Source organism: Myotis yumanensis, unplaced genomic scaffold, assembly GCF_028538775.1.
Source record: "Myotis yumanensis isolate MYYU_CA2020_CCGP unplaced genomic scaffold, mMyoYum1.0.hap1 SCAF_8, whole genome shotgun sequence".
Lineage (NCBI taxonomy): Eukaryota > Metazoa > Chordata > Mammalia > Chiroptera > Vespertilionidae > Myotis > Myotis yumanensis.
Genome location: NW_027223759.1, coordinates 8,006,003 through 8,026,951, shown reverse-complemented (window position 1 = coordinate 8,026,951; position 20,949 = coordinate 8,006,003). Strand labels below are relative to the sequence as shown.

General features: G+C 43.9%; 1 protein-coding gene across 2 annotated transcripts in view; it reads left to right on the top strand.

Moving 5' to 3' along the window:
• Positions 1-20,949, top strand: part of SATB2 (SATB homeobox 2) — a 176,744-nt gene that overhangs the window by 129,556 nt on the left and 26,239 nt on the right. For both annotated transcript variants that reach the window (XM_070421775.1, XM_070421774.1), the window contains exon 10: positions 10,099-10,296. In XM_070421775.1, the coding sequence (XP_070277876.1) occupies positions 10,099-10,296 (198 nt within the window). The remainder of the gene's footprint in view (positions 1-10,098; positions 10,297-20,949) is intronic.

The following is a 20,949-nucleotide window of genomic DNA, read 5'->3' as shown; positions in this document are numbered from 1 at the left end:
TTTCATTAGGAGCTTGGGGAAAGGGAGTGGGCATGGAACCTTGAAGGACCAGTTCAAATAGACACCTTGGCCCCTCCCCTTCCATATTAACTATCTTTCAAAATAGAAATAAACCCTCCATTAAACCACATTCACTCCTTGGTGTCAGTTGCTGTCCTCAGCTATTAAGAATGATACCTAACAGTGTGTGTGAGGCAAGCTTTGAATGAGAAGTAGGAAAAAGGAAGGAAAATTTTAGAGAGATTGCAGGTTCTGGGCCCAGATGGTCCCTGAGGGCTTAATTGTTGAGGGACACAATGGGAAGAGGGATTCAGAAAAGGAGCTGAAAGAGTGACAAGCTTTTGAGGTTTTGCTTAAGGTCCTTTTGGTGGTATATATTCCTGGGAAGTGCGTGTGATTCCATAGTGTGTGGGTTATGTCAGGATGCATTTGCATACAGGTCTCAGCGGCAGGTCCTTTTAAAATAAGGCAAAAGATTAAGGAGAAACAGATAACTTTACATAAAGAAAAATACTGGATATATTATTTGGTTTGTTTTCCTTTTATTGCTCTTTGCTATTGGAGTTTATAACACATTCAGTATATGTGCTAACATAATCTTTTCATTCAGTCCTGGGTTACCATATTAATCTTTGCTTTTGTATCTCTTTTTAAAAAATGTCCCAGGCACAATTTAGTTGCATATATTTTTTTTAAAAAAATACCTCTATTATATGTTAAAGTAATAATATCCTCACTTCAGAAAATTTAGAAAATGAAGAAATGTATAAATGAGGAAATCACGAGTCCCTCATGATTCTACTGCCCAGAGATAGTTACTGTTCACATTTTAGAGTCTTTCCTTCTAATGTACATATATGTATGGGTGTGCACAGGGATGTTTACGATCATACTGTATGACACATAATTATAAGACAAGTCAAAAGTACATTTTTTTTAAGGCTAACTTTTTATGTAGGGGCATAAAAATATTATCTTTAGTCTCATTAGTTACTTTCTTTTTTAAAATATATTTTATTGATTTTTTACAGAGAGGAAGGGAGAGGGATAGAGAGTTAGAAACATCGATGAGAGAGAAACATCGATCAGCTGCTTCCTGCACACCTCCTACTGGGGATGTGCCCGCAACCAAGGTACATGCCCTTGACCGGAATCGAACCTGGGACCCTTCAGTCTGCAGGCCGATGCTCCATCCACTGAGCCAAACCGGTTATGGCATAGTTACTTTCTTTTCCTTTAGAAAATATTATACAAGGATCAAAGGTTTGCCTCTTGGCACAATTTATCTTATATTATGAATTTTCCTTTTGGGAGATGGCTTTATTGGGGCTGAGTTAGCTCAGGCTAATGGAAGCAGATCTTTACTCCATCTTTTTGGTATAAACCATGACAGGAAGTACAGACCATATGATGCCCCATGTAAAATGAGTTGGTGATCTTAGACTTACTCTTGATGATTTTGCTTTTGCCATCTTGGATTCAGCGTGGAAGGCAGACTAAAATGAGGCAGGCAGCCTCACCTGAGCAGCTGCCCCCTGTTGCTGGGCAGGTTTCTTTGGAACACAGTCATTTTTATAGCCTACCAAGGAGGGCTTTCTACTCTTGTCAACTGAGGTATGGATGCCATCATTTCAGGGCTGTCCACCAACTTCAACTAAAGAACTAAGCCGTTTACACTATAAGTACCATTTGAAAAAATTATGATGCCACATAGTAAAGAAATTAGATTTCTCAACATTCCTGAATGCCAAACCAAGTAGGCAGTCATTGCTATGAACGCTATGATGTTTCATTGTTGGGTTGGGGTTGAACCTGTCTTTGATTCTCTGCCTTTTCTCTCAGCATAATCTTAGAGGATTAGATTCTAGTGAGATTTTATAAGCAGAATTCCCTCAAGATCTGTATCCACCTTATAGTGAGGAGTTGGGATCTTTTTACTGTGCCCACCATTAGTTATGTTAAGGTTTCATGCCCTAAAACTAGCTTTTATGGGAGCCCTTAATTAGCTATCAACAGAGATTAATCACAGAGTTCATATGCAGATCTTAAAATGTCAGATGCATTTACCCACTGCTAATGTTTATGTACTGGTTTTAAGCGCAACTTGACTGCAGAAACCTTGAGTTGCATGATTTTGCCTGTTTATGACACAGCGCCTTTGGACACTTGCATGCAACTTTGAAACAAGTCAGGTTGGCATATTAAAGCCATGTCTCTGAACACTCCCAGCAATCTTTTCAAGAGGACATTGAGTTAAAGCAGGGTTATACATTGGAGAATGTTGGTGCCTATGAATGATTCCTACCACTTTCCTGTAGACACGGTTTATCTTCTCCCTTTCACGGGGCCAAGAGTAGGGTGAGGCAAACTAGGTCCTAGGATGTACAATATAAGGAGGCCTGCACTTTCAGAGCCACACCCCTTACATTTTGTGCACTAGTCGCTTGCCTGCCTCACCCTAGAACCAGCCCCCATCTTTAAAAACAACTACCATTCCCAGTTTTCTGATGTGTTTGGTTGTTTTCCTCATGCACTTACACGTTTTTGAGGCACTTTGCACAATATATAGTATTGTGTCATAGGTATGCTAGAATTTGGACCTGAAGTCAGGGCCTGGAAATATTTTTGTTGTTTTCTGCTTCATATTTTAATACATTTTACTGGTAAGACCTTTCTACTACTTAAGTGGAGAAGAACACAATTCCAATTCATTCATCTTTTTGACAGATATGGACAACTTTTTTCAGATGCATGTTCCTATGTACACATGTATGTGTGTGTACATATTTATATAAACTCATACCAAATTTCCACACTGTTAGGTAGCAATGTGTATCCTATGTATCTAGGATAAGGAGGGCAGAACGATTTTATAAAATCCCCTCTTGACTTGAGCCCTCTCTAACAGAGGTGAAGGAATTGGTCTGAAATAAAATTTTCATTACTCCCAATTACAGACTCAATCTTTACAAGCACATCCGTAGACATGTGAGGGACATGCCCCGAGAGACCTGAAAATTGGTCCCCATGAAAATACAGTTTGGAACTTAGCATACCATTTTGAAAAATAAAGACAGAAGCGGGCCATTTTTACTTCACACATGCAAGGCCTAAAATAATTAACCATGAACTATAACCAAATGCCCAGCACCCACCTTTGTTCAGGCTGAGGTGACCCCCTGTCAGGCCTTCGCCGAAGCCCTTGATGAGTCTCCCTTGCCATTAGCCTTTTACCCATTTCAGCTTCCTGATTAGGTTATCTTGAATCATTAGGGGGTTTATTTATTTTAATAGACACTTATTGGATTCATGAAAAGAGAATTCGGTGACTAAGAAACAAGAGCTGAATATTATCTGGCTCATTTCACACTTCACAAGAGTCTCAACCAGATGAAGAGAATCCTTTCACAGCTACAAAAGTTTGTTTTGGGACTTCGTGTGCTTCCATTTAGAAAGCGAACTGTCTGTGGTTAATAATCTGAATTTCCTTCTGAGACGCTCAGAAAACATTTCCTTTTGGGTGCATATGCTGACATTTTCTGTATTGGAAATGTGGGTGAGTAAATGGCCTTTTACATGGCTGGTGTAGGAATCCTTGAGTCATCCTCCCGGAGCTGTTCATTTGCCCACTTATTTATTGGCGTTCCCAGCGGGGCAAAGGTGGTGGGGGCCATTGACTGAAGATTGAATTCACCCATCAGCTCTGTGCTAGACACATCAGGGGGAACAGGAATAGCTGTTACAAGGCCCTGCCTTCAAGGCTCATAATACCTTACTTAACAGGAATGGCCATTTATGTTTTTTTGTTGGAGATCGAAGCCCGCTGTGAACCTGTGTGTGTGTTGCTGAGCAGATCCTGGTTTGTATTTGTTCTGAAATATTATAAAAACTAGGAAATGTGTCACCAACATGGAATTAATTAATTTATTTATTCGTTTATTTATTTTTAAGGAGAAAACATGGGGAAGTTGGAATCATTACCAGTGTCCTGGCGGTAGGAAAACAAGTATTACCTTAGTAGGCGATGACATTTCAGTACCACGGACAGGAACCTTATTCTTCCCACTTGCATCCCCTCCCCCATCACGTAACCTTAAGTTTTGGAGCTAGGATTCAAGCTTACATCTGATGGACTTCAAACTCAGACGCTGGCCTATGTTAAAAGACCTTATTGGTCATTGGAAAATTCTCAGCCTTTGATATGTCATTTGGAGAATATGCCATCACTCATTTATTGGCTACCTGAACATTTTAAGATTTTTTTCTTAGTGAAATAGATATTGCCTTTCCTCATTCATTTTAACCCAGGAAAGCTTTAAAATGCTTCATCTGAACAACAACAGCATCACATACAGAAAAAATGATTAAAAAGATGAGAACAGATTTTTAACAATGATTGATATAGTGTGGCCTTTAGGTCATTACTTTTTAAAATGAAACTCCTAGAGAATGAAGCTGATGAAGTATGTATTTTACTGCAGCCAGGCCATTGCGAGTCCATGGTGTTCTCACCTTTATCCTAGTGTTTTCTCGAAGGACTTGTTAGGAAGGGAGGGAGGAAGGAGGGGAATTAGGAAGAGAGGGAGAAAGGTACTCCACACCAACTATAACTCCGAGTTTGAGGCTGAGAAATTCTACACTAATTTCTATACACTCTAATAATTTCAGCTCAGTCCTCTGAGCACTTATTGAGCAATTTTTATGTGCAAGGACCCACAGTCTCCGCTGAAAGGGCTGAAATGAGGAAGAAGCCATCCCTTTCCCTCCAGCCCCATCAGAAAGCTGACGGTTGCGGTGGGAACACAGACATGCTCACCCATCACAATGATCATCATCAAATTGTGAAAGAGTATAAGCAAAATGCCTTGGGGTCAAGCGAGGCTGAGCAACCAGTTTTCAGGAGATCAGATAGACCATGTTGGCTGAGCCTTGAAGCACAACTTCTCATGGGGGACGAGGGTTGAGTCTGAGACATTTCAGCCAAGGGAGTAACTCAAGGAACATGAGCTGTATCTAACACTTGTAACTCACTTAGCCTCAGTTTTAGCTAACGAAAGCTTAATTGACTATGGAAACATTCAGGCCGCCTTTGGTTAAAACTTACAACCATCCTCAAAGAGAAATCACACATAGGTACAGACCCCACAGTTCATGCATGGAGATAGGATTCACCAAGCAGATTTGGGGACTGAAAGGAACTCACAGCGGGAGCACGAGGTCGATAGAGAAATGGGTGGGAGATGAGACCATGAAGGAAAACCAGGAGCCAGTTGTGATTCTTACTGCTTCCTCTTTTAATGCTTTTGAACTGTGAATGAGAGATGTCTCATTTAAGTAACTCACCAGTGACTACCACTTTGCTAAAGGACAAACTATGGGGTTATTATTCATCTTCCAAAAAGAAATAATGGCACATGTCTTCAAGTAGTAAGCATTGCTAATATATTGACAACATAATTTGCTTTGTAAATTTAGATTGATGTACAACTTTATAGGAACACGTGGATTTGTAAATAAACTATATTTTGATGGGTGTGCGTGCTGCCTCCCCTTCATAGTGGAAAAGGAGAATCAGACTTGTTTTTTTCTACTGAGGGGAATATATTTGGTTAAGAGGCTGACAACATGACTAAACTGAGATGTTAATAGATATTATTTGCATATGCACTGAATGTGTGAGAATGCTTTAACCATCGATTACAAGGATGCGGCCTTTAAACCTATATTCCCTCTCTGGAGTCCCTATGTTTAGTTTTTTTTGAACAAATTTTAGACTCACAGAAATGTTGCAAAAGAGTAGTTTCCATATATCTCTCACCTAACTTTCTCTGATGTTAACACGTTACATCAAAAAAATTACCGTAGTGCAATAATTAAAACCAGGACATCAACATTTTTAATATAATTAACTAAACTTAAAAAATGTACTCTAATTTCAATAGTTTTCCACTAAGTCCAGTTCCTGTTCAAGAAACCACACAGCATTTTTTATTATTTCTCCTTAGTTTTCTATAGTCGGCGACTGTTCCTTAGACTTTTTTTTTTTTTTTTTTTTTTTTTGGCCTTTGTTGACCATCTCTCAATGTGGGTTTGTCATGATTCGCTTGAGGTTACGCATTTTGGGCTAGACTGCTGCAGATTTTCTGTGTGTCCTTCGTGGTGCATCACATCACAGGATTCATGGTGTCCACATGTCATCGCTGGTTCTATTGACCTTGATCACCTTGGGCAAGGTGATTTCTTCTTTGTCCTTTAATCCTAATAGTCAACCATTATCTGCTATTTCTGGCAAATAACAAGGTAACAAATCATGGAATGTACCATATTTTACAGTTAATTTCCCAGAAGCTCCAAGAGGGTAACCACTTGCCTGAAAGTCACTCAGTTACTTAATGTTGGAGCAGGAACTTAGCAGTTATGTCTCTGGGATCCAAGTTGAATGCTCTCTGTGATTCTCAGCTGTGCTCAAACACTTAGCCTCAGTTTTACCATACTAAAAAAGCTCAACTGACTATAGGAATATTTAGCCAACATTTGGTAAAAAACTTACAACCAGATTAAAAGTTCATGGTGCCTCTCATGGACCTGGCCAGGGCTGAGACTCAGATGAACGCCTGTATCAGCATTTCCAAAATGGAACTCATTCTCCTGGAATGCACCACATACCACACAGGGAACAACAACAAAAAACCTACTTGAGATTTTTACCAGAAAAAGGAGATTTGTTTATTAATAATTCATGAGTTCCCATTGAACATGCACGGCAGAAACAGTGCTATTCAATAGAGAATACTGTCATCTGTCACTGTTTTATTTGACATTTACACTTTTTTTTTTTTTTGCCTGATACTGCAAAACTTTCTTGGATGGCATGCAAAATTTATATAGATGAAAAAAATCCCAAAGTGGGGACTCTGTCTCTCCTGAGATGGGTTCACTCACAGTTACATACATGTGTGTTCAGGCAAGAGCGTGGTACTTTCTCACACATTCATTAGCCACCAAACAAGCTCATGAGACATCCCACTGAGAAAACAGAGATACGCTTCCCGAATGGCCTGGTGGAAGGGTGGCGTGAATGAAAAGATGGAGGGTGAGATGGGAGGTGAGGTGGGAGAATAGATTTCTGGAAGGTGAGCATAAAATAGGGAGAGTGAAGAGAAAGCAAATCATGGCTGCCGTGAAGCGAATGGACGAGGATACATTGCCACTTCAGATGCAAAATAAATAACTTATAAGTGACACCACGGGAGCTCCGTGAGCGGGGAATCCCGGCATTCAGTAGAACCAGTTACAGCGAGAGTTCCTTGCCGTTTTGTGCTGCTGTAAGGCTCCTGACATCTTTCTGCTCCGTAGGTTAGTTATTATTTATAAAAATCGCAGAACCAGCTGATACATTCATAAGCTAATTATTGAAGCAGCTGGGTACACATGGTGCAATATGTCCAAGGCTGTGAAGTATCACAGATTTCTCGGGGCCTGCTGCGGAGGGGGCGCGCTGCGGAAGGCTCCAGCCCTTAATCTGATCAGCCAAGCAAACACTTGGTGGGGAAACTAGATTAATAACCCTCTAAATACCATGAATGTGCTTCATCTTCAAAACCGGGTTCCCTTAAACACGCGATTAGCTCAGCTCCACCAGGGATGGGGGGCGGGGGGAGTGCTCTGGTGCCCCGGGAACGGGGTCCTGTTGGCTCCCTCCCTGTGCCAGAAATTAATTTGGTTTGCTTATGTCTGCACACATGATCACACTTGTGTCTAATCTGCTCCCTAATAGCTTCAAGGTCGGGACCTCGCATGTCAGTGGGCAAATTGAGCACCACACTCCTTAAAGACTGATGGCAGACAGCAGGGCCCGTGACCAGGCCCGTAGTTGGTTCTAAGTGATTGTAATGAGCGCCGATTACAACAGCGCCTATAAATCAAACGCGGCGGTGACTGTGGTGCGAGACATTCCAAGGGTCCTAAGTGGAGGTACCATTCAGCTGTCACCTGTCCCCTTTCAAGCGCTGGCTTCCCACAATGCAGTTCACTCCTCTGGCGGAACGGCAGGTGCCGTCCCCCTGAAGGTCTGGGCATCTCAGAACTTCATCCTTTAACAGATGTAGGTCTTTGTTTCTATTTTCTGTTAAATGATCGGTCTCCAGGCTGTGGCTTCCCCTGGGAGAGGTTAAGCATACCTGTTTGAAAGATCTGAAAGAGTTCAGTTGGAGACGCATTCAGATCTGTGAAACGACAGGGAAATAGCTTATTTTTTCCACAGATGGTTTCGTTTTCATTTCAAGAAGCCTTTCCTTTGTACCAAGAAACCCTTGAGGAAACACGTTGGGACTGGGAGATTTTTTTAAAAAAAAATATGGATTTTCAGATAGAGATAAACGTTTTATCTCCGATGTTCCTAGACATTGCACCTTGAAAATTAGTTAGTACCTACCTATCTCTCTGTTGAGTTGAAAAAAAAACCTATGGAAATGCTTGGAAAAACATTTCCAAACAAATGATTAGATGCCTTGTTTTCATTCTTCCTAACCCTCTAACTCTCCCCAGCTTCCAGTTTATTGCAAGAAAAGATCAGGTCTGCGCAAATGTGGCCTCTCACTTGTAAAAACAAGGCAGTGTTGTGTTACAGATTAGTTTATAAATCCCCGGTGGCTTCACAGTTCAGTGCCTACAGCTGCTGCAGATGGGCCTGGGTTTTTGTCTCCTCGTGGTGCCGCAGCCAGCAGTTGAAGGAGAAAATGGAATGATCAGGTTATTAACATGGAGGCCGCGAGGAAGAGGCTGCACAATGCGAACAGCTGGTGTTGCTGTCTTGGCCGATGCAGCGGAGATAATCAAATCTTGCCTTTTTTGGGGGGGAGTGGGGGCAGTAAAGGCAGAAGACACAGTGGAGTGTCAGACGAACAACGGCTCATGATATGATATGGGGGCTTTAGGATGCGTGTCGGGAATGCCCACTGGCTTACAAGTTGTGATATAGAGATTTGTGGAGGTGTGGGGTTGATTTTTCACGAAGTCATTTGTGTTTACTTATGCACCTTGCTGGAAAAATTCTGACTCTTTTACAAGAGGCGCGATGTGGGACAGTTCTTGCTTTTAAAATTAGCGACGTAGCTTGGAAATGATGAGTTAGAAAGCGACTGGGGAAAATATTTTGACACGAGTCAGCGAGCGATGTTGACAGCATCCTCTGTATTATTTTCATATACTCCATCATTATTTGCATTGCATTTTCTTCCTCGTGCCGTTGCGAGAACATTCGGATGCCAGAGGTGGGAGGCACACATTTGCAGGTGTGACCCGGCCTGCTGCCTACCTTCCTGCAGGTGTGGCTGTGGCGGGAAGGTGATGGGCACAGGGCCTGGAGCCGCAGGCATTCAGAGATGGAGCACATATACACTTCTTTTTTCTTTCTAGCTAAGGTGCTTGCTTCTGTTAGGCGGAATTATTGATGATTGTAAGGCTGTTTTCTTCCTAGGGAATTCAGTGCTCTTCACACTTAGACCTTTTTTTTTTCTTTAGAATTTTCCATCTTGTAATACATATTTGTTCATCTTCACTCTTTTCTTAGGGTGGGATACCATCCAGTTGGCTAATTTTAGGAAGGAAGAGGGTGAGAGAGATAGAAACATCAATGATGAGAGAGAATCATTGATGGGCTGCCTCCTGCACGCCCCCTATTGGGGATCGAGCCCACCACCTGGGCATGTGCCCTTGACTGGAATCCAACCGGGGACCTTTCAGTCTGCAGGCAATTGGCTAATTTTAAAAATTGTAGTAGACCAACACAAATTGCTTTTTTCTGAGGACTGGCTAACTAACCTTGCTTGAGCATCTTTTACAAAGGAACTGAGAATGTCTGTGATAGGAAAGGTGCTAAGATGATGAACAAGAGTGAAGACTCTCGGGCATTGGTGTGACCCGCCCAGTGGTCACTGGTTGGGTGTAGAGGTGCCGGCTGCCCCCGTGCCTCCCCAGGTTGGTGGGAGCAGTGTGGGCAGGAGAGTGTGATCACGGGGGAGGCGCTGCCTGCAGCCAGCAGCCAGCAGCTTCTGCTCTGTGCTCCTCGGGTGACCTCTAGTGACCTTCTCTCCCCAGGGCTGGCTGTGCGAGCTGCTCCGCTGGAAGGAGAACCCCAGCCCGGAGAACCGCACGCTCTGGGAGAACCTGTGCACCATCCGCCGCTTCCTGAACCTCCCCCAGCACGAGCGGGACGTGATCTACGAGGAGGAGTCGCGGCACCACCACAGCGAGCGCATGCAGCACGTGGTCCAGCTGCCGCCCGAGCCAGTGCAGGTCAGCACCCCCTTCCAGCACCCTCCTTCCACTCTGAGCAGCGCTGGCGGTGCTGGCGGCTGTGGGGGTCTCAGGCTGTGTCCCTAGGACAAGGACCCCCTTCTCTCAGTGGGAACAGTGTCCGCACACATGCACACACCTGCTCACACAGAGAAACGTGACTGAGCATCAGTGCCAGAGGCAGCCCCTGTCTGTCCTAAGGGCGTGTTACCTGTGGGATCGGGAAGCAAGAGGTTCGTGCGGAATGACATCTCCCCGTCAGAAAACATAACTCACAGTTCTCATCAGTCCATTTTCTAAAGAGAAAACACTGACGTGGCCGTGAATTGAGTCAAAATTCCTCCAGGAGCGTGTGATGAGGCTGAGGGGAAGAAATATCCCCATGAGCTAGGAAATACCCGGACTCAACCGAAGCCTGGGAAGGAATTATTGAGAGAGTCTTGGAATTTTAAGATGCATTTTTGCCATCTTTGGTTCCCTCTATTTCAGAAATCTACCTTCACTTGGGCTGCATGCTTTGTTGCTTCGCTTTTGCTACCATTGAAATATTTCTAAGAGTAATTGAGTTTACGACTCTTGCTGAACTCTAAAATCAGTTAGCTTCTGGGAGAAATCTCAACTAGGGGTTCCAAGGTTACACCCCTCCGAGTTTTGCCCACAGATTATTTTGGTAGGTGATGAGATGTGTCCTACTGCCCATACCACCAACCCAGCTGCCACCAAAGAGGACCCTCCACAGTCTCCCTCGGAGTCTCCCTTTGTGTAGCAAGAAGAGGAAGGTTGAGGCAGGAGTGCACGTAGCTGGGTGTGTGTGTGTAGAGAATGAAAGAGATGAGGAGAGAGAAAGAATGGTTTCTTGATCAAAACTCACAGGAGAGGTGGTGCAGGATGGAGTGAGATGCTCTACCCTGACGCTTCCTATCTTCTTTCCCCTTGGTCCACCCTTACATGCCCGAGGGAGAAGTCAGAAGTGACTTCTGGCTTACATCACTTTTCATCCAAATATTGACATCTCAGTCAATGCTTTCCTGTTCTCATTGGTCAATTTCCAAAGTCACAGATTAAACTCAATGACTTCATAGAGCTAGAAGCACGTAGAGGCCGTCTCATACCGTCCATAGCACACTCAGTCAGAGGGTGATACAGGTGGGCTAATAAGTGGCTGAGTCCTTACTCCTGGCTCTGGGATGGTGCTTGGGGGTCATTCCTCGGAGGTGAACCCCTGGGCTTGCCCTTCAGGACCCACCCCACCCCCTTTCCTCCCCTTGACCTGTCCTGGCTGGGGCCTCATTCACACACCAGAGCACTTCCCTATTAAATCAACACACTGACTCACATAGAGCAGGGTTTTCCTATTTTGAGATTTAGTAGAAATTAAAATTTTGTTTTGTTTAGGAAAATAAATTTATACAAAAAATTTAAAGGAACCTGCATTCAAGTTCATCTTAGTTCAATCCAGCAGTGAAAAGCTGTTTTGTTCTAGACATTGGCAGCATCCCATTTTAAATCCCATTTTTATGTTAAGGTTGGAAATTTAGAGAAGTTTGAGGTAAAAAGACTAAAAACCTAGTCTCCATTATAATTAAGAACTTTGCTTTATTTGAATGATGGCTCCTATACATTTCAGTCTCCATTTTTTGTCCAGAAGTTTTCATTTCTATGAGGTCCTAATGTTTAGGGAGCTAAAGGATATTCAGTGTGATATTTTTTTCTTTTAACTAACCAGTTTGAGAAAAGTAAATATTAGAATTGGACAGCCAATTGATTTATGAGTTTTATTATCTTTTATGATAGTATGTCAAAACTGGAGTGTGCTAACAATACTTAATGGCTAAGAATCTGTCTGCAATTTTTTTATATTCAGTTTTAAACACTTTGTGGCTATTAACATTAACTTCTGGTATCACTGAGAGCATTTTTTATTGTATTAGAGGTTATTCTCATCACTCAGAGCTTAGCTAAAGAGTTTACAAGTTGGGTAATTTTCTCTACATTGACTTAACCTTAGCCATTCACTTTGAACCCATAACTACTCTGAAACTCTTCAAATATATCACCTTTTCTTTTACATTGTGCCTGTCTCTGAGTTGCACTGATTTGAATCCTGCATCTTTTTTAACAGCAACATACAAAGTTTTGCGTTAAGTATTCATTAGAGTCTTGATATGAAAAATAGCTGGAACTCCGGAGCCTAGAGAATGTGATCGGCACAGCCTCTCTGACTTGGGAGGGACTGTATTCAGAAAGACCCCAAACTGCTGAACAATGTCTGTAATTGTCCAAAAGGGAAGCCATTGAACTCAGGACTGGAATTCACTTGTATCCTTATACCAAGCAAAAGTTTAAGGAGCTAGGATTGCTTACATATTTGGGGAATTTTAAAATTCATGTGTAGCATAATATTGGTTGGACGATGTTACATATTGTCTCATTAGGCAGAAAAGGCACCATTATTAAATTGTTAGCTCCGGTGAAATCAGTGATGGTTAGAGCCTCTGGTATATGTAGCGGATTAAAATGCACGAAGTCTGCCTCATGGTGGTCACAGGAAGATGCCGCTGACACTCCTTTAAGCAGTCAGGGCACACCTTCCCAGTGTTTCTTCAGTAGTAAGGCTATGAAGCAGGGACATCCTGCATAATTCCCCACCTCATTGCTTTGTAGGAGCGTCCCCTCCCCTCGCCCGTCAGCACCTTCTGCGACTGGGAAGCACCTTGGGTCAGGGCCTCTCTCCTCTGGGACGAGGGGACATTTTTCCTGCTGTTGGTTTGCAAATAGCTTACAGATTGATAGGCTTATGTTGCCTACAGCTGTGTTTCCTTTTTAAAGTCCACAAAGGGTTTTAAAATTTAAAACCCGCATTTAAAAACCAGGAGATTTCACATCAAATCCAGATTTCACATAAAAGCCACGAAATCAGGAGATCCACCCCCTGGGCTGCTTGGCTAGAGCTGGTCCCTCTCTGCAGGGCACGCACGCATCTCGCCGCTGCACGGCCCTCGCCACCCACACGTGTCCATGAGTGTCCATGGCTTCTCCCCAGGTAGTTAGTTGTGCTGTTTATTTTTATAATCCTAACACCTGACAGAATCCTTTGAAAGCTTCCCAAGAAATGCCCGTTGGAGGGATCTCCCCTCAAAGATGAGGCTAGGGTGGCCATGGTTGAGGTCTAGCTGGGCGTGGCCACCGAGAGGTGCTGTCGGCCCCAGAGACTGGGGGGGCCTGGGAGAGGGAGGTGGCTCCGCCCCAGGAATGCCGACCTCTCAGGTGGTGTGTAGCCTTGAGGTCCAACGGGACTGTCTGGCTTCTCCCGTTTGCTTTCTGGTGTTCTGGGTCCCTCCGGAAGCCCCCGTTGAAGGCCCCGCCGAGCAGAAGGGGACTTTCCCGGCTCTGGGCACACATTGCAAGGTAGATCCCTCTATACTGGGGGCCCTGGGTGGGGGCAGTGTTGCCCCAGGGGGTGAAAATGGGTTTGTGGGGAGCACGAAGAGTCTTCCGTTTACAATGGCTCGTGGCCTCCAAAGGGAGCTGTTCAGTAGATCTCTGGTATTAAAATGTCACAAAGCAGGAGAGATGATTAGGGAAACATCCCTCAGTAGGCGCCTTCTGGGATGATAGGAAAGGGGGGGGGGCGAGCGCTACTCACATGCAGAATGCTCTGGTCCATGCAGATGTGGCACAAAGGAGGGCAGCACAGTGAGACGGCGTGGAAGGCAGATTACGGCATTCCGTGGCAAAGATGAAACAAGTTCTCTTTTTCAGGCCAAAAGTTGGAGGCACAATTGTTTCTTGTGGTTGTAGTGATTTTCTCCCTACTGGTTATTATGACCTGAGGCCCTGTGGTGAACGGAGGATCAGAAACCAGTCAGGTCAGAGTGTCCGTTATTATCAACTGCATTTTTTTTTTTACATTTAAAAACACACACAACCTCTTTATTGTTGAAAGTATGATATATGTTCCCTCCACCCCCCCCCCATTTCCCTCCCTTCTAGCCCGCCCCTGCCCCCCACGCCAGGCCTTCACCCCCCTGTTGTCTGTGTCCATGGGTTATGCATATATGCATACAAGGTCTTTGGTTGATCTCTTCCCACCCCGCCTTCCCTCGGAGATTGGACAGTCTGTGAATTTTTCAATTGGAAAAACTGGAGCAGAGATGTGAGCCTCGCCCGAAGGCCCAATCGGCCGCTGAATGGAAAGGCAGGCGCTGGCATCCTGATTCCTCTGACCACACTCTCCGCGCACCGGAGAGGCAGGGACGGGGCTCACGGAGGACTAGGTCACTGCGTGGGCCTGGCTGGGGAGCCGTGGCCAAACGGTCCGTGTCTGTGAAGTGCGTGCTTTATGGCTTTATTATATTTCCACCACAGCGTTTCCATGGGTTAGTTTGTAAGCTCAGGAATTCTGGGCTTGCTGCTGTGTGGTTTCCTGACAAGTCCTTGTTTTAAAATTCCATGCCGTACACCGGGGAGGAATGTGAGACCTGGTGGGGACAGCCGCCGCGGGCGTGTGCCCTGCTCGGCCCATGGCGGCCCGCTGGGGGGGATTCGCAGCATTTCCTAACCCACATGCCCTGCCACTGCTGTCAACCGGGGGTCCTCAGCCAGGGTGACTTGGACCCCCATGGATAGTGACAGAGTCTGAAGACACTTGGGGTTATCATCACTTGGAGATGCTACTGGTATCTACTGGGTGGAGGCCAGGAGTGAGGCCAAATATCCCTCAATACACAGGGCAGCCCCCCCTACCCCCAAACCGAGACTTCTCTGTCCACCAATGCCAGGTGCTGGGGCCAGACCCTGGGATGGACACACTGTTACTTGCCAACAAGGTGAGAGAAAAAGCATAGTGACCACTGCAGCCTATTCCTAGTTCTTCCCGTACAAACTCCAGAACTAAAAACAGTGTGGTGACGACGATGGGTCTTCAGTCCCACAGCAGCTCGCCTTTTGGGGAACCAGGTTTCCAAAGTGTGAGACTTCTACGTCTTATTTTCCTCAAACCTTGTGAAAAACCAAGGGGGAGGGGGAGAAACACGCTTAGAGAAGCGAAATAAATTGCTCAAAGGGAGACCTCACTCCGTATCAGTCTGCCTCCGTGTCTGACTTCTGTCCGGGTGCTGGGCAGAACGTCTGCGTGCAGCATCGGCAGCCAGGAGCACTTGCTGTCAGCTGCCTGTGTTATGTAAAGCTGTTGAGGTATGTAAGTCAGTCTTATATTTTTATTGATTTCAGAGAGGAAGGGAGAAGGAGAGAGAAAAACATCAATGATGAGAGAGAATCATTGATGGGCTGCCTCCTGCACACCCCACACTGGGGACCGAGCCCGCAACCCAGGCATGTGCCTTGACCGGGAATCCAACTGTGACTTCCTGGTTCATAGGTCGACACTCAACCACTGACCCAAACCGGCCGGGCCTTGGTCAGTTTTTAGTCATTCTTTCAGATCTAGTTTTGTGAGCTTCCTTTTTCACAGGATACTTAATGCGGTGAAACGTATAGCCTGGGTGTGATGTCAAAGAACAGAGGTGACATTTTTTATTTTGCATCACACATTTTTGAGATAGCTTTAGAATATGACTCTCGTTGCTAATATTTAAGGGTACTTTACATCTATCTTTGAGCCCTGAGAGTTCATTCATGCCTCTGTACTCCAGCTGTAGCTATATCTTGATTAGTGAATTTGCTTCCTTTTAGAAGGACTTCTAAGAAAAGAAATGTGTAAGCTAATTAATAGTCAGTTATGGATGTTTGCAAATTCTCTAACCAGGTTACTAGAATTTCCCCCACCTTGGATTCATCCCAAGCTCCTTCTTGCAAAGCCTTCTGTCTGAATGGGGAAAGGCTGAGTCCTGGAGAGAGATGCATAAGGACACTTGTCATTTCTAATGACATTCCAGCAATCAGGGACAAGTAGGTCCTCACCTAGGAAAACTCGGGGTGTCCCTGACCTTCAAGGAGGAGCCACACTAGCTTCTTTCACATTACTATTATGTTAACCACATGCATTTATTCTTCATTTCTATGTTATGATTTAGCTTTTCTACATGTCCAAACTTTTACATTTGTGATTTGGGAGTATAGAGCAGATTTGGAGTTCATTCGCAGCCAATTTTTTTTTTCTAGGAAATGGACGCTTCTGTCTTGGGTTGACCTTCTTCCAAAGTGTGGTGGATGTGTTTCTCTCAGTAATGATGCCAGAAAGTTGAAGAACCTCCTTAGAGTCGGTAGCCAATAGATTAGACATTAGCGAAAGTTAAAGTTTTTTAAAGGTGCTCTTTTACCAGACACTCTGACCAAGACTCCTCTTCAGCTTAATTATTGGAGATAAAGTCAAAGGAATTGAGGGTGATAGACCTTCATGAAAATCCGGGTGTGGGACTGTGAACATGGTTAGGGTTCAATTACGCAGCCGTAGGCCATGGGTTCACCCTCTTGTTTGCTGTCTTAGACATAACATACCTCCAGTTCATGTCAGCTTCTTTCTACTCCAGCTTTTCTTCTCACTGTCATCGGATTGCCCAATTACTCTGAATCCTCGTCTACCTTGTACCTTCTGCTTATACTCATAGTTTCTCTGAACTATAATTCTGCCTCCTCAAAACCTTAGGCTACCCATGACCTTTGCTCTACCTGATAACTTACCTCTGTGTCTTTGTCAAGTCCAGCGTCTATTGCCCAAACTATATTTACTACTTTAAATTCTTATACTCAGAGGGAAATTGACTGGTCCACCTTAACCCACAAAGGGAAACTTTCTTGACCTTTAATTTCCAGCCAGTCAGATGAATGCTTCCTTTGGAAAGCACTGCCTTTTAAAGGTAGAGTTCTGTTGGGAAGAATGTTGGAACAATATCATGAGAAGCAGAAAGCTAAGTGGCTGTAGACCACCTGTAGGTAACATGTTAATGGGCGGCCCTTGGGCCAGAAAGTAGGGCCATATCGTTGAACATGGCTTCTAGGACCCTGCATTTACCATGGTGGATGATTGTGGGTATGAATGAGAAGTCTAATATAAAATTCTCATATTAAGGGAGATTTATATGATTTTTTATGTAAAGTGCTGTGGACATGCGAGCAGAAGGAAACCAATCCCCAGGGCGATTTTAAGTTTCACGTGTATCTAAAGTTTTATGCCTTTTTATTTTATTGCATTCTTAGAGAAAAACATTTATTGTGTACTTCCACGTGTTCACGCTTTGTGCTGTAGGTACTGTGAGGAAGTAAGCTTAGAATTTTATAGTAATGTTCTGGGTCTGCTTGTTTATTTCTTTAAAGTGGGGTCAACATTTTACTAGGCTTATCATGTCAGTAATTGGAATTAGCTCTCTGCTTCTCATTCTTGGTGGATTTGTTCCAGTGTTTTTGCCAAGCTGAGCTCTCCTGCCTGCACTTTCACAACACACCACCCTCCAAACTAAACATCAGGGCTGGCTGGGAGCGGGAGATGGAATGTCAGTCAACCGGGCTCCCCTTCCCCCATCTGTCCTGCCCTTTGGGGACACACAGAACCTTGCTCTTCCATTATTGCTGTGTTGCTTTAAAAAATAGTCTGACTTTGATATTTTGCATTTCTGAGGTGCAGCATGATCCCTTTCTCTCACACTGTGGGTTACTGATATATTTATTGGCTTTTAGAACCTAAAACAGAATGGAGGGTGTTTTAGCCAATGCTGCTCTCCAGGCAAAGGCGAGAATCAGGATTGGCTGTGTCATTGACATCGTTCAAATACTCCTCAATGGTACAGGTTCCTTCACTGCCCAGGGCTCAGGAATCACTAAAATCATCCAAAGAAATTATCAGTTTTATGTCTGGTTTAAAAAATTTTGGGACAGCAGGGTACTCTTCAGACACATTTTTTTGTCTTTTTTCCTCCTGACATCAAATGAAGCCACAGATGAACTTTAGCACGTTGGCCTTTTCTGGATGTTCTGATAGGAAAATAATATCAAACGTGTACACATAATACTTTCGAACATAAACCTTTGTTGTCCTCCTTTCTTCCTTCCCTCCTTATTTCCCTCCTTCCTCTCTCCCCCTTCCCTTCCTTTTGTCCTTTCTTCCTTCTCTACCTCACTCCTGCTCTTTTTTTCTTTCTTTTCAATAATCTGAAACACTTAAAAAAAACCCCAAACCTGAATAAACAGAGGGTAATGGCTAATAAATTTTGTGAGGGGCAAACTGATTCAATTCGAGCACTAGTGAGCAAGTTGGGAAAGAGAGAGGCAGAATGAATAGAGAAACTAAGATACACATTTGAACGCGTCCTTTCTTCCCCCCACTCACAGAAACAACAAAATAAGCTTGAACTTAAATTAAGGCAATTGTGGGGCCCTGTCACATTTCATCTGTGAGAACCAAAATACACTCCTTTGAATACGTGTATAGATGTCTAGCAAAGTCTGGCTTTTGGCAACGATGATTAATATTGATGGAAAAACTGTTTTCAGGCCTCAAGTTACAGACGTGATTGAGAAGACTGGCCATTTTTATTCTCACATCTCTACTTATTTATTTAACAAATATTTGTTGAGCTCCTTCAGTGTGCCACCTATTATTCTGGGCACCATATGTGTAGCAGTGAATAAAACAGGTAGACTTTCACACATATTTTGAGCAGTTTTCCCCTTTACTCACTTAGAATTATATTGTAAAACAAGCTTCCATTTTCCCTCTTATTACCTTGCCTTAATCTAGAATTCCACTGTGAGTTAGTGGAATCCATAGGTTCTGTTTCTTTCTCTGATTCTGACTTTGGGTGGAATCTCTTTGCTTCAGTTTTTCTGTTTCCAGAAGGTAGTGGGTAATATTTTTAAAACACACTGAGCCTCTCAGAGACGATATTATCTAAAAAAAAAAAAAGAAAAGAAAAGAAAGAAAGTATGGCTATTTGAAGCAAACAAACATTCTGAGGCTATACTAAAGAATCCCAGAGGATTCACATAGTTCAAAAAAAATTGCCTATGCAGATTAGTGATTGAGTGGCACTTGAAAAGATGGTTTTGATGGGAAACAGATAAGTATGTCTGTTTCACCCCCTAATTGCTCCCTGGCCACACAAACAAACACTGCTTTTCAAATCCTGTTCATGTTCATTCTCTCCACCCAGGTGACTTCTCTGAGTAGCTACCTTATTACTTGGCCCTGGGGTTATGGGTTAATTTATTGTTAGTACTTGACCAAACCCTTGAACCGAACTACCTGGCTCCTGGAGCGGGTGCTGGTAAAGCCATGTGTGGCCCGCGGAGGGTCAGGTGTGTGAACTGGTCCGTCTCCAAGGGAGCAGTTGTGGCAGAAACGCACACACTGTTCTGGGACCATGGGAGCCTGCTTCAAGTTTCCTCCTTACGTTTTCTACTGGAGCGCTTCTCTCTCATCGGTGGTTGTGGATTTGGGAGTTATTCATTGTCGCTGTGGAAGAAACAGCTGCCCGTCTCTGCACAGAAGGGTTTCCCCACGTGGATGAAGTTCTCATCAGTTGACTATTGAGAGCAGGGGTGCTAACTTCACAGACTTTGATTCGGGCTTGATCACCCAAGTCCGTAAACCTGAGAGAAGACCGCAGCTGAAACAGGGCGTGAGGCTAGCTCTGGACGCTCAGTCCTCGTTGCTTTTCTGAGATTTATGGGGCTGCGTGCTGGAAATGATGCAACTGACAAAACTGGCCCACAAATCCATATGAGTACAGCCATTTTTATAAAATTTTGGAGTGCCAGATTAAAAAAAATTAATATTATTATTGATTTCACAGAGGAAGGGAGAGGGAAAGAGAGATAGAAACATCAATGATGAAAGAGAATCATCAATAGGTTGCCTCCTGCAGGCCCTACACTGGGGATTGAACCTGTAACCCGGGCATGTGCCCTGACTGGGAATCAAACCTTGATCTCCTGGTTCATAGGTTGACGCTCAACCACTGAGCCACACCGGCCAGGCAAAAATATCTTAATAGAAAATACGATATCCAAATGAAGATTAGATCTCTTTGACCTCCCCACCTCCTTCCTTTTTAACACAAGTGATTCAATGATCAAAGTGCTGATCCAAGTAGATGGGCACCGTAGCTGGCCAGAAGCCCGAGGAGGAGTCTGGGTAATGAGGAGTGAGTGCTGGGCCTTCGGAAGACCTGGGTTTGGGTCAGCACTGGAGTGGGAGCTCTATGGTCTTGCTGAGGCCACTTCCCCTTTCTGGAAATAGTGACAGTAACCCCAGCTTCCAGGGCTGATGCTTACACAAGAAGGTGGATGCACAGAAGGCGCTGAGAAAGGGTAGCAGGATCCTAGTGAGATGGGAGGGTGCCTTGCCTCCAGCGGCTGTATGTTGTGCAGCTGTTTGGAGTCAGATTTGAAAAATTCAGAGCTGTCTAGTTTCATTTGATCTTGCTACATTTCCAAGCTCTTTTAAAAGGCATTATATGTTATTTAAAAGTGAAAACTTTTCTTCTGAGCTCTGAATAAAATCCCTGTTAGGCATAATAAAATGCATTGGATATGACAAAAGTGGGTTGGTCCTTTAAAAAAAATAATTTTAGCTTGAAAAATCGAAAAGACCACGTAGCTTCTGGATCATCTCTAGAACTTCTGCTGACCCTCTCAACACATTACAATCCACGGGGTTGTCCAAATGTCACTCACTCATGTAGTATTTGAATCGCA